Raw genomic sequence first — 17,500 nt, 5'->3', positions numbered from 1 at the left:
GATGAACAACCATTTTTATGTCTTTCTGTTGTAATTTGAAGTCATGCCAGAAAAATTTCACTGTTGTTTACTCGTCAAATATAGACATCTATAAAAACCAATTCACTTATTTGCCCAAGCAAACACGCTCTTTGCCTTTTAGACGTTATTGATTGCCTTCATAGAAAAACTGCCTTTTTCCAAAGATAATGATTAAATTACTTGTCGAGTGATAAGAGACTGTATGACATAGAGACGGTGAAATATTGTAATATTAGTCTGGATTTGCTCATCAAAAGGACACAAAAGGGTTATTTTACTTTATTGATGCTTGATGTGACCTTTGTCTTCTCATTAAAGCACACGTGAAATAATAGATAAAATGTTTATTTAAAAAAATGCACATATTCAACAAAATTACAATGTACAATTCAGTACAGATTTCCATACCATCTCACTTATAAGAAAATATCCCTTTATTAAAAAATTATAGAAATTAATCTCAGTGAGTTTTTGCACCTTCAAAGAGCCTTAATGAACAGCTTTAATATCGTGCCATAAGTTACAGTATCATTTTTGTCAAGCAAAAATAAACAAAACACATGTAGATCGGATTTGCATGGCTTGATTCGTACTAACTCCGCAAAATAAGATATAAAGTGCAGTTGCAGATTCCCTATGCGTATGCATTCCTAGGAAGTGCTTCAAAACTAAACCAAAGGAGAACATAAGACTTAAAATAAACACAAAACATGGCAAAAAATACACCTGTAACATGTACAATGTAGGTGATTGTACTGTTTGTAGATTTTTGTACCGCTTTTGCATAAATAATACTTATTATTATTATTATTAATGTTACAAATAAAAGTAAGTGTAGCTGTTTGAATGGAAAATAAGCAGCTTGAAAGGAAAGCCAGTACACATATTTAGTTGCATTTGCTGGTGCTTAGCGTAAACAGTCAAAAGTAAGCTTTGAGAACTAATGTAAGAGAAATATTAATGCAGCACTGTCGTTTGCTGCAGCCAGGCCTTTTCTGGGACGTGTGGCAATAACTAAATGTTTACTGTCATGTTGGGTAACCGTGCTGAGTCAGGCCTAAGCGTGGCTTTTACAGTGGCTTTGATTTCCCTGAGTATTTCGACATCTATAAAAACCCATAACGAATCAGCTGTGCTTAGACAGAAAGCCTCGATTAGAGAATATTTCGCCTCTTCCTGATAAAGCAGATAAAGAGGTGTGCGGCTGTGTACTGTTAGGTTTGTGGTCTGCTGTAATTGTTCTTTATGTGCACCCGCAGGACTCGACGATCATGTCCGGGACGTCTGTCTTCACGATGGTGTGCTTAGAGTTGAAGTAGACCATGGAGAGCGGCCGTCTCTGGATGGGGACGCAGCAGGACGACACGGCCGTGTGGATGCCGTTGGCCTTCAGTTGACTGAAGACGGTGGCGTGGAAGGACGAGGCGATGCCGGGCGAGCCGGATAAATGCTGCGGACACTGTCCCATGCAGTAGTTCATATGGTAGCCCTCCGGCGCTATGATCCAGTCCTGCCACTGTATGTCACGGAACTTTATGTAGAAGTCTTTCTTGCAGCACACGCTCACGTCGTCGCCGCATCGCAGCGAGCGTTTGCTCAGAGCGTGTTTGTTGGCGTCGTCGCGCAGCTGCACCTGTGCCACTAGGAACGGCTGATGGGAGGATTCGCCCGATGCTTCACGACTGCACAGGTTGCGTCCGGCGTCTTCGCAGTGCACCTCCAGATGGAGCCTCCGCTGACCGCCGTCCAGAAAGGCCTGGAGGGCGCCGGTGACGGGGAACGTGTGCCAGCCGCCTCGTGACACATCCACACTCCTCTGGAGCAGCAGCGTGCGATTGGCCCCGGCCGTCCCCGGCAGGGAGATTTCGGCGTTCACTCGGCTGCTGTGATGAGGGGCGTCAGCCGGACGCACGTACAGCCACAGCGACGACTGCAGCACCTGCACGCTGCGACCTTTCTCCTGCAGGAACTGGAACGACAGACTGGTGTCGGAGCCGGAAGAAACCTCGGCATCTGGAGAGGAATCAGACAGAGGTGCTTAGAAGAAGTGCTTATAATGCAGCGCGGAAGTAAGATGTTTTCTGTGAATGTGCCAGACTGTAGGTAAATAGCTACAATGTATAAAAAAATAAATATTTAAATAAAAATTTAAACAAGATTACAGAAAAGGTAAGAAAACACTATAACAGTCTTACGCTTAATTCACATAAATTTATTTGTAATTAAATTTTTTTAATTTACTAGACATTTGTATATAGTTCTTTTTTATGTAAAATTATTTGTGCTACAAACCAGTTTGTGTGTTTGTTATTAAATTACAATTTTATGATGATAAAAAACAGTTTACATTATCAAGCAGCATAACTGGCTGTTCTTTATAAGGCCTATTTTTATTTTATTTTTTATTGACCTTTAAAAATTACAGAATTCAACAGCAAGTTGTTAAAATATTTCTGTATGTATAAATTGAAACACAGTTATATATATATATATATATATATATATATATATATATATATATATATATATATATATATATATATAAAATGGAACTTAAAAAAGAAAAGGAAAAACTAGAAGACATGACACCGGAAGTCTGGCTTATTCGAATGACCACGCCCACACTTAAGTCCAAAAAAAAAAAAAAGATGCATTGGAACATTTTTATATAGAGTTTACATCATGATTTTAAGTATGAAAAAATTCATAAAAAATCTCAAAAAGCACCTGAAATACGCGTGAGAATTTACATAAAGTGCACGTACCGATTTACAATGAACGCAAAAACGTTTAAAAATCCTTTTATGAACGATTTAGAGCCACCATGATTCAGATGTACTTTGTAAATATGCATATAACATTGTTTAGCGTAGGCTATAGTTTGTAAACAATTAAAGAACCCGGATCTGAACAGTGTAAACCGTTCGCAAAACCGTTCAATTCAGCTGAGAACTGATATGGGGGATGTAATTTTAAGAATGCTTTTCAGAACGATTTATAAGTCAGTTGTGCTCACATTTCAACATATTATAATGTATAGTTTGTTTTGAGAAAAAAAGTTTTTCTGTGTAGATCGTTCCTAAAACCATTCAGTTCGTTGTGAGAATCTGTGTAAAGGCACGTGCGCACGTACCAGTGTTAAGAACGCTGTTATAAACTCTCTGTAAGTCAGATGCACACTCACCCACATCAGCGAAGCTCACTATCTCGTACGCCTGGTCGCTCGTGCGCGAGTTGGGCACGTTATTGTCCAGCTCCAGCGATCCGTCCTGTCTGAGGCGGCCCGCGTGGAGCTTGCGCAGCGCCGTCATGAGCGCGGCACGCGGCACCGTCTGCGTGATGTTCGGCCTCTCCCGCAGGTGAAGCTTGTTCAGGATCTGCTGTTTGGCCATCTCGACCAGGTAACGTTCCTCCGCGCCCTTCTCCATCGCTGGCATACCGCATGTCGGACACCCGGTGGTGGCCGCGCTCGTGCCTCTCACCGTGAGCGCGCTCAGCACCACCAGCGTGGACAGCAGCACCGCGGACGCGAGCCCACACAGGTGCGCCCACGACAGTAAGACCATGTTGGCTTTGCTTTCGCTTGTCTGAGTATGACAGGTTTGGGGAGACGCGCACTAGCGAGTGGACGGAGAGGAGTGAGCCGCACCCGAGCACTCAGAAGTCGGGTAATCCATCAAAAGTTGTGACACGCTTAATGGACGCACCAGTGACGCTCTGGCTGTCACACATGCACACGCGCTCGAGGGGAGGGAGGACGCGCTGCTGGGATGCACATCATGCACACTCCTCTCTGAAGCATATATAGCTCTGCTGGAGTTAATCATTAGCGCGAACAAATAAACATACGACACTTACAGTGCCACGTCGAGCCACGGCTGCCCAAGCGAAGTCCAAACTCTGACCTCTGTCCCAATGACCCCCAGCATTGTAACCCTAAAGCGTCCGAACAGATCACAAGACAACACGAGACCGGTCAGTCTGACGCAAGCCAGGCATCTGTTCATGCATCGCCGAGCCTGTGCAGAAACTCAACCAACTGCTCTGTAAAGCGTAAAGATCCCCAACTATGACGATTAAAAGGGTATTTTGCCCAAAAAAGAGCATTCTGCATCACTAACTGTCGTTCCGAGCCTGTTTGGATGGCTTGAAAAATATCTAGGGGTACAATGTTGACTGGTTCCTAACGCTGTTAAAATATCTTCTTGTGTTCCTCAGAAGAAAGCCAAACAGGTGAATTAAAACAAAACGAGCATTTTCGTGTGAACTCTCCCTTTAATATTTAAATCAAATACATAGGCTACATGTCTGTACATTTATTAACTAGAGGACAGTAAAGTGCCAGAGTTTCAGGATTGCTGAAAGTCGAATATTATAAAAGAGTAGTTTAAGATTAATCTTTTTTTTCTTTTCTTTTTTTAGAAAAAGAATTACTATCACAATTTAATAGTGCTGATACACTTTTTTAAAAAAAGTGGTAAATAATACAAAGTTTATTGGACTACATCTTTTAACAATTTCACGTTTAATTCAGCGTTATTTGCCAATTTTTGAGTGAAAATTGATTCAAAATGACTTTTTTCTTTTTCAGTGGTAAAGGGTTCAAACTACAGAGACAGTGAGTTTGTGCATCAGCTTACTGAACCCTGTTTACTGACTTTCAATGTCTGGCCATTTAACACTTTATATCATATACTGAACACTGCAATATATGCGAGCAGCACGATTTATACATAAAAAGCAAAGGTAAAGAATATCGATACTATCTTTTTCATCGCTACATGGGCATGTGGAGTGATTGAGGGTGATTAATTAACACAGAGATGATGATTAATGAAGCCGCGGGAAATTCACGGGATGCTCGCAGTGCGCAGGCGCCGTCTGGTGGACACACATCAGTGTTCATAAGAATGATGAATGCTGTCATCTGTGCATGGGTTACATCAGTGAGCCGTCCCGCTGTTGGATTTATAAACCTTGTCTCTCCTGTTATTTGTTAATTTTGTGGTCACAGAATTCTTTAAAAATGTAAGGATTCATTTGTATTCCCGTTAATGTTGAGATGCCACAGATGTTTGTTGTACCAAATGTGTCCTGATAACCTTTAACTCTCTGGCTTCTTTTTTTTTTTTTTTTTTTTTGAGCGAGTCTTTTTTAGCCACATCAGTAAACACCATGTTCTATTAAATGCTTTGGTTTGGTTTAGTTTGTTTCTCAGGTTATATTTAGATCTCTAATTTAATCATGCAGACTAACATTAGCCTACCTCACAAAGTTCTTCACAGACAACTATTACACCACTAAATACTGAAAAATGTGCTTTCTGACATCATAACTGACATCTTATGTTTTATGTTACACGTTTGCTGAAGCTGAAACTTATGTATTTATGTAAAGTATGTAAAGTATCATAAGGAGTTACAGGAAGGGTTCTGACAGTCAGTTTGATGCTACAGAGTTTTAAAATGTCATATACTCTATTACCAAGTGCTTATTTTTTTTAATCCAGAAAACATGATCCAATCAGTTACTAGTTAAAGCAAAAATGTCAATACGTTTTTCATAAATTGCTACATCTCACACTCTCAGAAAAAAAGGTACAAAAGCTGTCACTGGGGACGTACCTTCTCAAAAAGCACACCTTTGTACCTAAAGAAACCATATTGGTACCTTGAAGGTACAAATTAATACCTAAAGTGTACATATTAGTACCTAAAGTAGTACCTTTTGTAAAGGTACCACCCCAGTGACAGCTTCTGTACCTTTTTTTCTGAAAGCGCAGTTACATTCCAACACATTGCAGATCATATTGATTAGAATGGTGCATAAAATGGTTATTTTCATATTGCTTACAAACAAAACTTAAATTTTAACAGAAAAGGTGACATTTCTGACAGTAACTAGTAAGCATGCACACGGTTTAATTGCCCTCATGATGTTGTTTTCAGGACAGGAGTCAAACAACTGTTGGCAAACCAGTCCAGTTTGATCCAGTGCAGTTACGCATCAGTGACCCGACCGCTGAGCCAGTTGCACAAAAATACCCAAGATTGTGAAAATGACCCCACAAGATGACCTAATGGGCTCAACTAGTGTTTGAGAAGAAATAATCCATCAATACATTACAGGTACAGACTGATCTGCCATGGTCACACTATATAGGAGAAAGGTGAAAGTGAAGCGTGAGTTCATTCCGTGCTTTATTTGGAATGTTCCTGACCTCAGAAAAAGAAGAAAATCAACAAGTAACAGGTAGGACACAGGCACTGAAACCATGCCAAGTCAGTGGATCTGCACGTCACTCATGAATACCGGTCTGAAATCAAGCACAACACGTGCTGCTAAAACCACGAGCTCCAGCCTTTGATTTGACTGACAGGCTAAACATCTGTCATTCTTTTAAATCTAAATCTAAAATAAAAACAGTGTGAGTCTGACATCTAAGTTAGACTCTGGTTTAAAATATTAGAATGGACCAGAGTTAGAATATATTTATTGTCCGGTCTGGAAAGGAAAGGAAATAAAGTTTGATTTTATAAAGTATAAATACAATTATTTTATAAAAAAAAATATTTATTTTCAGCATATTTACAATACTAAGAGCACAAAATGTTAAATATAAAATATAGGCTATGTTTTGTGAAAATATAAACAGAATATTGTTTTATTTTACTTTGTACAGTAGCCAGTATACACAATAAACATAGTTATAAAAATGTACTGGAGTACTTTTTTTGCAAGAAAATAGTGTTTTCGTTTTTTTACATTTCACGTGTAATTTAATGTTTTATTTGCAATTTCATTGTAACTGTTTGTGAAATTTACTACTGTAGCAATTTGTGTATTAAAATGTAAACAGATTATTTTTTGCTTTGTACATTAGCCAAATACACCATGTGATACTTAATTATTAAAATATTAATTTTTAAATCTCAGGGGTACTTCAAGTAAATAAATGCATGCATTACACATAAATAAGAAATAACATGAATTTGTGCATTTGAAAAACAAAAGCCTTCCAAAGACATACTGAGCGATAATTCAAATAAACTTAATGTGTTCCTCAGTATTTGATGCAGTGTTGAAACACCTGAACTGATTTTTGTGTAAATCCAGTGGTCAGATGCTGTGTGGCCACCTGACTAGTGACTGACCTCTGGATGTCCACAACACTGGAAGACTTTCTGAATGTATATATAAGCAGTATTAGAAAGATTTAAAAGATGAAAAAGAGGTATCAGGGAGAATCAATAAATTATGAATAATCTATTGCTATTGTGTGAATAATATGTAATCATTTAATCAATAAAAGAATAACTGTAGTCTGATTATGAGTATTTTGTAATTTAATCGAATTACTTAAGTTATTAGTACTGAATTTGTGTGTGTGTGTGTGTGTGTATATATTGCTTATTTAAAACCCTTGTTTGCATATTCATCTGAGAGTTTCATTATAAATGACTTCCTGATCTTCTGAAGATTATTATTTATGTATTCCCAATGTTATTTATTTCTATTTACTTATATTCATCTAATTAATATTTATAATCAAAAAATATTATTAGAATAATAACCCATAACTATAATCCTTTATTAATTAATTTTTTATTTTTCTATATCCTTGCTTTACTTTGAGTTGACTGTCTTATTGTTATTTTATTTTAATTTTTGGTGCTTGATACTGTATCCCCTGTGCTTTTTGTTCAATAAAGAAAAAATAAAAAAATTCATCCGAGAGCGAAACGATGCCGACAGCGCCACCCTCTGTTTCCTGCGAGCACAAACACATGGAACAGTGACGTAAAGCGCAGAAAGAGACAGCGTTCTTGTTAAAGCGCGTCCCCGTTGTTTAATTCCCTCGTTTGCTGATCCTGAACATATAATAACACGGATCAGCTCTCGCGCTGCTCTCAGATGGCGCGTGTTTGTGAAACTCCGTGGTTCTGTCGGGGTCTTTTTGTGAGGTTTACCTCTGACGTCACGGCCCCGCCCACTCGAGCTCCGGTTTGATCACTGCGCGCTGCTGACAGGCGCCGCGAACTCGTGCTCGGTGGCGATTTAACGGCATTAAGCGGCGGCGGGCTGTCGTTATTCGGCTACCGGAGGGTTATGACTCTAAACATGTTCACCTAACCCATCCTGAGCGGTGGTGATGCGCTCACGAGCTCGTGAGGCAGCCGATTGTCATTTCGACTTAGCTGGCGTTCGCTTAGCCGCCACAGGCTAATTAATTAACCCGTTCTCTGAGGTAAATATTGACTCCAGATCAACGGAAACGCAACAAAAACGCCACAACGCGTCCAGAACGCCAGGCTACAGCGAGGACCAGCGCTGTTTCGTCGTGTTGACAGAACGCGAGGGATTAACGGGTAAGTGTCGCGTTTGAACGCTTTAAATTGAACATGTATCGATGCGTGTGTCTCTGGTAAAGCTCACGAAAGTCGCCAGGGAACGGATAACGGGTAATGCTTCACCCAAAGCGTGATTACACAGACTCGTGAGAAGCAGAACGGTGCCGTTCTGATTGATCTGTTCTCGATTCGTCGCGGCGCGCTTATTATTAAAACCCCTCAGAGCTGCACACCAGAAAGGAGTTATTTCGTTTAGAAGCGCCGAGAACGATAACTAGAATAATAAAGTTTTAACAAGCGTAGTGATTTGTAGAGGAACTATATGATTGGAATCACTTTTTTCGGCTAATGAAGTGTGAAACATTGACATCAGGGTTGCCAGGTTTTCACAACAAAACCCATCCAATCGCTACTCAAAACAAGCCCAGTCCTGTTTAAAGGGGGTCCCTAGTTAAACATCGTGTTCTGGGGGTAAAATACGCGTTTCTGTCAGGGTTCCCCTGTTGAAGTCGCATTCCAGGAGCTAAATATCACGTTAGTGATGTCACTTCAACTCGCTGACGTGAAAAACAACCCGCGGCAACAGCGTTAAAGCAGCCCGAATCCGCGGGAAAACCGCAGACTTGGCAACAATGATTAACAGCCAATCACAGCTCGAGCACTTAAAGCGACAGACTTATAAACAGAACGTTATGCTTCTGGTGTGAACGGGCCTTAATACTTATTTTGGGCTTGACTTTAGTAGGTAACATGTCGAAGTGTACTGCAAGTCCCTGTGAATGCTCACTAAGTTGTTAGTATTTACCTAGAAAGCAGGTGCGATGATCATATAAAGTACTGTGATAATACCATGTTTTGTAACACTTTACTATTGAAGCACCATGGTACATGTGGTAATATCACGGTATCCTCATAAACACAACAGGCAGGAGCTCGTCAAGTTCTTATTTAAACCCATTAATGAAGATATCAGTATTTACATAAATAGCAGGTGTGTTTATCATATATATATATATATCACAAAAAGCATAGTATTCCTTCAATACTATGGAAGTCAGTGGCTACCGTCAACTGTTCGGCTCCCAACATTCTTCGAAATATCTTCTTTTGTGCCCAACACTAGAAAGCAACTCATGCAGGTTTGGAACAACATTTTTCATCATGGGGGGAACTATCCCTTTAATGTTAATCTGTATAAAAATTATTTTGGATGAATCGTTATCCTGATGTCTAGAGAAGTCATTGATTAGAAGGTGTGCGGAAGGAACTCTCGAGAGGATCCTCAGCTTTACGTCTTTAAGCAAGGATGCATTCGGAAGTATTCTGTCTACTAGATGTCAAGCACAGTTTCCTCTTGTTTTAGAGCTCACGTTTTTTGTTTGCTTGAAGCAGTGAAATCAGAATGAATTAACTGAAGCTGTACTGAAGCTAATAGAAGGCTGTTTTGAGTAACGAGACGCTCTGGTTTTCTTTGAAACGTTGTGTTTGACCAAGAGCACGATTCAGGAGTCTGTGATTGTGCACAATGCAGCAGTCTTCCGTCTTGTAGTGTGCACTTGGTTTAATATTATTTACGTTTAAGAGTGTAAACAGGGTCTTGAGGAAATTCTTGTCCAGCAAGTCGCATTTTGCATGACGTCTGCATGTAGAGTTCTGTGTTTGGCTTTGCGTGAAAGAAAGACATGTTTAGTGGGTTCGAGACGTTCATGATAGATTCCTGGAGAATGTTTAAGTGTGTGTGTGTGTGTGTGTGTGTGTGATGCTTTAGATCCCAGCTTTCCATTGAAATACAGTAGAACAAAACTGCTTTTTAATTAATTAATTTTTTTACCCACAGCTTCAGTAATCAAGCCTGTCAGATCACAGTGTTGTTTGAAAGACTGACCCTATTTTGTGATGTTTACACAGTTTTGCTCCACGAGAAGCTGATGATACACACCATGTTAATAGAAAAGCAGACTCATGCAGAGGATATGATGTCAGATTGTCAGGTGTGTTGTGTTTAAAGGTGCTTTGAGCTTCAGTCGAGCTCTCCGAGAAGTCAACACTCAGCTGTCAATCACTCTCGATCCGTGTCCATGTGTTCTTGATGAAAGGAGTGTAGTTTGTCAGAGTTTCTCTAGAATCTGATATCCAGCTGATCTGTCTTTTCGATTGAGGTTTGAGGTTTGTGTTTGGCTTTGCATGACAGAAAGAAATGATTAGCGTTGCTTTAAAGCTTCTGGAAGAGTCTCGAGTGTGTTTGTGATTGTCACTACACTCTCAGAAAAAAAGGTACAAAAGCTGTCACTGGGGCGGTACCTGTGCAAATGCCTTTTAGGTATTAATATGTACACTTTAGGTGCTAATATGTATCTTTAAGGTATAAATATGGACTGTTTAGGTACAAAGGTGTGCCCCAGTGACAGCTTTCATACCTTTTTTTTCTGAGAGTGTATCATATAAATGGTGAGATTGTCTTGAGAGGTGACGTCCAAGTATTGTGGTCGAGACGCTAATACTGTAGATAGTTGTAGTTGTTTTAGTAAACGAGTGCAGAAATGGGAAAATCAATCTTTGCTGAATTATTCAGGAGTGCAGAAACACTTAATTATCAGCGTTTTGTGTTCTGTGAGATGCTCTGAGGCCTGTTGGCCGTGTTCTGGAGGGTTTGATTAGAATCATTAATTTTCAGTGTTCGGAGGAGGTTTGCATTGGTTAGATGAAGAGAGATGCTTAATGTATGTCAGCCGTTTGATGCACTTCAGCACTGTCATGTAGAAGAATAATGCCTCTTCTTGTAAATCTGTGAAAGTTGTGGTTGAAATGGCTTTTGTGATTGTTTATTGAATATGTGCTGCTATGTACTCACACGCACTTCTCGGTATATTTACAGTGTTTCGTGAATCAAACTTGGGTCCTTATAAACTTTGAGCATTTTCCTAACAGTTTTATTAAATATTTAAGCTAAATATCTAAGACCGCACTATTATGAAAAGGGGAATCATCAAAATTGTTTTTGGATTGTTATAGTAATTAATTTCAATTAATGGAATTTGCAATATTGTGTGTACTAAAATGTCACAGTTAACTGATCATGAGAAAATACTGTCCAATTTAGCATTTTATTCCAAGTGTTTCTGTTTAAATGCATTGTTGCAATGCTTATCCATAAGATGGATAAGTTAAAACACACGATATATTTGCAGTTTTTGTTTTGTTTTTATGACTGGAACTTGGTTTCTGAAACTTTAAAAATGGCAGAGGAGAGAACTATTGCTGTTTTAATAGTTTTATTAGTTTTCCCCACAAAATCAGTGTTGCTTGCATTGCTGTTATATGCACATAAATAACCATTTGATGCATATTGCATGTATTTTACATTTTGAAAATGGCATTTATTTGACCAAATATTCTTTTCGATAGCATGGTGAGTGTTTGTCAATTGGATATTGGATGTTGACTTGATCTTCTGTATGTTTTGGCCCAAGAAATAGACAAGAATGTGTTTCAGAAGTAGGGCATTTCTGAGCACGTGAAGGCTGCATGAATTGCGATATAGTCATAATCACACTAATATTCCTGATTGACATGAAAGACAATTAACATTCGTTGTTATTATCGATTCAGCTGCAGTCAGATGAGAATGAAATTTGAACTTAATAACACTAACTTTGCGACATCAACACTGTTTTTGAACTGAGCTAAATCAATATTAAACTCTATTGATCTGAATAATGACACGATTGTCTTCTGTAAAGCTGCTTTACCGCTGATATTGAATGTTTCATAATTGATGAACTATGCAATATTAATTATTTATTACTGTGAAGCTTGAATCTGTATTTAAAGCACTACAGAAATAAATGTGACTTAATTTTGCAGCCGTTCCCTCAGCTTTCAATACGAATGAAGAGCAATCATTCGTTACATTTCAATCTGTTCTGTGGATTTATTCCTCGAGAACATGTAGTAAAGTCTGCATACTCTGTCTGGGCTGTTCTGGAAGATGAATTGTTGGCAAAAGCATTTCCTCCAGATGTTTAGCAGTGTTATTAAGCTCGTCATCAGAGACATTCATCCCATCATACCTGTTGAAACGCACATCTCTGCTGCATCTGCACCTACTTTGGCGTTAACACATTTACAGTTTACTTGTTGACTGGAAAATAATCATGCCTTGGTAGATTAGCAGTTATAAGCACACGCATATGAAATCTGATTGATGAAGCATAGGCTTCATCTTTCAATAATCAGCCCAGATCTCAAGGTGTGTTTCTGAAGTTGTGCTTTAATCCGAACACATTAGGATGCATCTGTGCTGCGGACTGTAATGCGCTTTGAAGGCGCGTTTGGCACATATGAGATGGCGGGTGTTTGCTCATATTTAGCTGGAAGGGCTGCTGTAATATTAATAAGGAGCTGTTTGTGAACCTGAACGTGCTGTTTGCTCCGGATCCGTGTCAGAGCGATTGTGCTTGTTACTGTGTGCGTGTGTGTGGGTTCGGTCCGTCTTGTGTTGGGTTTGCAGCAGCGCTGTGTTTTTTTCTTGGGAGATTTGAAGAGCTATTTATAGCCGTGTGCTGGAGCAGCGAGCATGTGCTGCGCCTCCTCCCTCCCGCTCGCTCATCTCATGATGCCGTTAGATTCTCCTTCCTCCTCTCTCACACCGTTCCCCCTCTAATTCCCACTTTTTCATCTCAATCTCTTGTTCTGTCTATCCTGTCCTCATTTTGTGTTTCCCCCTCTGTGCTCTCGGCACGACCACCTCCCCTCCGCTTCCCTGTGGATTTCTGCTTGTGAATTATTAATGGTTGCTGAATGGCAGTGACTGGGGGGGGGGACGCTGAGAATCGCTGCTCTTACGGAGGATAACCGTCAGTTATCTGCCTTGAGAAGAGACAGACATGCTGGAAGGACAGATAGACAGGGACTACATGCTTTCAAAAACTGTGCACTGAAAATAAAGTTTTCATTTAGTCGCAAACCAAAACAGATGAAAAAAGAATTTTTAACAAAATATCCACAATAAAAAAAAACAATTTTTTTTTTTTTTTTTTTTTTTTTTTAAGAAATGTAAAACATGCTGCAACGTATTCGCTTTATAATATATAAATAAATTTGTTTACTAGGTTTATAACAAGTGTTGTTTCTAATGAATGCCACTGTAATAAGTGTGTTATACGCTTTATATTATTCATTCTTGTTCTGAATACGGTTCAGTTTAAAGGATTTGTTGTGGAGTGAGAGAGGAACTCACACTGTGTGATTTTGGCCACGATTTGGTCGTCTGAGACATATTTCGAAAAGCTTTAAAGATTCCTATAATTCTAGGCTAAAATCTGTAGACTCTGATTGCTGGTTTGACATGTTCACCGACAGCTGATCAAATTTTACCTCCGACGAAATTCTGGCAGAGTCAGATTTTGCACTCAGTCCTGCAGTGTGACTTCTCCTTTCGACGAACGTCTTTCAAGGCAAGCCATGATCAGAATTAATGCTAGAGATTTCTTCTAACCGCATAAACTCCGGCGCTCATGTTCATATAATGCGTTGCCTTTGCTCTGATGAACACCAGGTGCGCCGCTGTTTTCATGTGGGAGTGTAGTGACATGAGGATGAGTGAATGATGACGGGACGAGGCGAGTGTCTGTCCTGTTGCTGGAGATGGACAGTAAAAGCAACCGAGGCTGACAGCACAAACATGCATTGATCTGCGATAAAGAGCTACGCTGACCAGGATTCTCTGACCTACTGTCACAGTCCCTCCTGGCTGCTTCTGCTTTGCTACACAGATTTCACGTGGACGTCAGCTGGTGACCGAACACGGCACTCAGCACACTGTCAGAAGGTGTTGGGCTCATTGGTAAATGAAGACTGGAGTGCTTTTTCTTTAACATCTGTAGGTTTGCAGTCGGCTGTAGCAGAGCTTTTACAAATGTGAATAGTGCATGTCCTGTTCCTGGTCTTTCTGTTTCGTCCAGAAGTTTTAGGCCGGAATCCAAATGTATGCAAACCAGTGCATTGCATGTGCATGCTTCTGTTGTACATGCTTACCACATGTTCTTGTTTACAAACCTCAGTTTCGTTCAGTATGCACCAGTAAACCACTTCTGATGTTATTCAGGAGAAGATATAAATGGTAGGCATCTTAACTTTACTTTCGCTCTGATGTTTTGTTTTTTCGTGCAACAACATGTGAAATTGAGCCTGGCTAGTGTTTGCATTTACATCAGGGTTATATCGTTAATTAAAACTAAAAACCATTTAAAAAAAATCATTAAACAAACATTAACTGAAAAGTGTAAAAAAAATATATATATTTTTCAGCTAGTTGCCAAAGCAGTAGTTCTCATTTTCATTTAGTTTATCATTTTAAAAACACAATCTATATTACGTTTATTAACAATGTAATTTTGTTATTAAAACTTAAATGAAAACAGAAAAATCTATTTCAGAATATTGACAAAAACTATAATATCAGTGATAATAAAATAACACCGGTTTATGTACTTAGACACCAACTAAGTTACTAAGTAGTGCATGTTTTTGTTCATTTATTTATTTGCATTTTAATATATTATGCATATGTTCTCCTGTGTGTGTTTGAGCTGACATGTGTAATGTTACTGTAGCTGTCATAGAAAGTATTTTTTTCACCATTTATATTTCATAATTTGGCCTAACACCAAAGAACACAGATTTTGGCAATAAACCAAAAGTATCTATTCAGTTTTTGTTTTTAGTTACTCTAAATGGACCTTCTCATGGGGATCCTTGGAAGATTTTTACATCCTGCTCTTAGTACAGTTTGTAATATTTCATTAATGTTCATATATTCAGTTCTGTGGTGTGACGCCTCCAGAGAAATTTAGCATTAATAAGATAAAGTTTTACTGATTTGTGTGGAATCAGCAACACCGTTCGGAAACAATGAGTCAAAATAGATGAACACTTTAAGTATCAGCTGCAAACAGGGTTATTATAGTTAATTAAAACTAAAACTATAATCATAAAAATATTTTTGGTTTCTTGAATTAAATGTTAACTGGAATGAAAACCAGCTTTTTCCAAAAGAAACATTAATTTTTACTTGATACTAAATTTAAAACTGGAAAAAAAAAAAAAAAAAAAAATATATATATATATCATATATATATATATATATATATATATATATATATATATATATATATATATATATATATATATATATATTATATAAGGCATATTAATAAAAAACAATTACAAAAACACAAAAAGTAACATTTTTATGAATTAAAATAAAAACTAAAAATAAACTGATTTAAATTATTGATTTAAAATATAACACTAAAATAACACCAGTTTCAAATATTGTTATAATTTTGTGCATGCATTTTTTTTTATGCGCTCATATTAATTGAGATTCATGGAATAATTGTGCATTTATAGTTTTATTTTTAACACAACAGGAACTAGTTTTGCAGCCAGAACATATTTTACCAAATGCTATTATATTATTTTAACCTTTAATCTGGAGGAGCCCCGTCAGTTTGTGTGCATTTGTCTTTAGCACGATGTGTTCCTGAGCGTTGAGTTCCTCATCAATGCAGTTAGTTTGAGAGCGAATGAGTGATGGAGACGGGAGGGAGGATGAGTAAATGAGCGCATGCTCTCTCGCTCAGAGAGAGAGAGCGGCTGTGCTTCATTCAGAAAAAGCAGGGGGGCGTCAGAAACTAAGCGGAGAGGTGGAGATCTGTCTGTTCTCTGTTAGCGTGGACTGAAAAGCGCTCGCCACTGCCTCAGAGCCGCAAGCAGCTAAGGATGCGCGGAGATCAGCGATAAACCAGCGGATACAGTAAGCCGTGTGTGTGGTGCATGAGCACGCGTGTGCATGCATGTGAAAACTGTTCTGAGTCTGTTGCATCTTGCATTCATCTCTCTTATGACTAAACCCTCAGGTGCATTATGGGGTATGTAGTGACTCTGTACGAGACGGTAGAAAATGGGTCCGAGAGTTTAGAAGAGATGCGATGAAGTTTGTGTACGGCTGTTTAAAAATGCATTAGCATGTTTGTGTGTCTGCATTCAGAAGTGACTCACAGCCGCAGCGTTCTGGGTTTTGACATCATTCGCTGTCGTCAGATGAAGCCGATGGAGGTGAATGTTATGCAGTCGATTCGCCTGAATGATACCAGGATGCATTTCATGCAGTACTTTACATGCATGTTGATGTTATCCGCGTGAACTACAGGCTTCGGCGCGGGTCAGCTGCTCATGGGTGTGTGTGATCTCTATCGCAAGCGATCTCCTCTGCTCACTCGCGTGCAGGTCGATAGAGAGAGAGAGAGAGAGAGACAGCGGCGCAGGATGCTGAGTGTTTGCTGAGGTAATGAGGAATTCCCTTCCACCGTGTCCTTGTGTCCTCGTCCCGCGCGCCGGGGGTGGATCGCTACAGGAGCGAGGCATCATTCATGTCAGAGCGGAGGAGATCAGAACACGCAGGACATCAGGAGGAGGCATAGCAGGGGAACTTTCTTTAGAAATGAGTTATTTAATATCTAGATGTTTTAGCTATTGCATCATATGTGACCCTGGAGCACAAAACCAGTCATAAGGGTCAATTTTTCGAAATTGAGATGTATGCATCATCTGAACGCTGAATTAATAATCTCTCCATTGATGTGTGGTTTGTTAGGAGGACAATATTTGTCTGAGATACAACTATTTGAGAATCTGGAATCTGAGGGAGCAAAAAAATCTAAATATTGAGAAAATCATCTTTAAAGTTGTTCAAATGAAGTTCTTAGCAATGCATATTACTAATCAAAAATTAAGTTTTGATATATTTACTGTCTTCATGGAACGTGTTCTTTACTTAATATCCTAATGATTTTTGGCATAAAATAAAAATCAATAATTCTGACCCATACAATGTATTTTTGGTTATTGCTACAAATATACCCCAGAGACTTAAGACTGCTTTTGTGCTCCAGGGTCACACATGCAGTTTGATTTTTATGCATTCGCTTTGGAAGTTGATGAGGTTGATCTTGGATGAGGATGCAAGAGGAACCATCATAACTAAAAAAAAAAAAAAAAAACTCTAGCATTAAAGGGGTAGTTCACCCAAAAATGAAAATGTGCTGTTATTTTGCGCACCCTCA

General features: G+C 38.9%; 2 protein-coding genes across 2 annotated transcripts in view; one reads left to right on the top strand and one right to left on the bottom strand.

Annotated features, from left to right (window-relative positions):
* Positions 1 to 350: 350 nt before the first annotated feature.
* On the bottom strand, positions 351 to 3,783 carry LOC109081647 (inhibin beta B chain-like). Its single transcript, XM_019096624.2, has 2 exons — positions 3,206 to 3,783; positions 351 to 2,034 (listed from the first exon to the last, which is right to left on the bottom strand). The coding sequence occupies exons 1-2, from the start codon at positions 3,585 to 3,587 to the stop codon at positions 1,265 to 1,267; spliced, it is 1,152 nt and encodes a 383-aa protein (XP_018952169.1). The 5' UTR covers positions 3,588 to 3,783; the 3' UTR covers positions 351 to 1,264.
* A 4,215-nt stretch (positions 3,784 to 7,998) lies between these two features.
* The window catches only part of LOC109078772 (R3H domain-containing protein 2), a 47,315-nt gene continuing 37,813 nt past the window's right edge, over positions 7,999 to 17,500 (top strand). The window contains exon 1 of the mRNA XM_042759212.1: positions 7,999 to 8,390. The gene's annotated coding sequence lies outside the window, so the exon portion shown is untranslated. The remainder of the gene's footprint in view (positions 8,391 to 17,500) is intronic.

The sequence above is a fragment of the Cyprinus carpio genome, chromosome A6, assembly GCF_018340385.1.
Source record: "Cyprinus carpio isolate SPL01 chromosome A6, ASM1834038v1, whole genome shotgun sequence".
Taxonomy (NCBI): Eukaryota; Metazoa; Chordata; class Actinopteri; order Cypriniformes; family Cyprinidae; genus Cyprinus; species Cyprinus carpio.
This window is presented reverse-complemented; position numbering and strand designations above follow the sequence as displayed.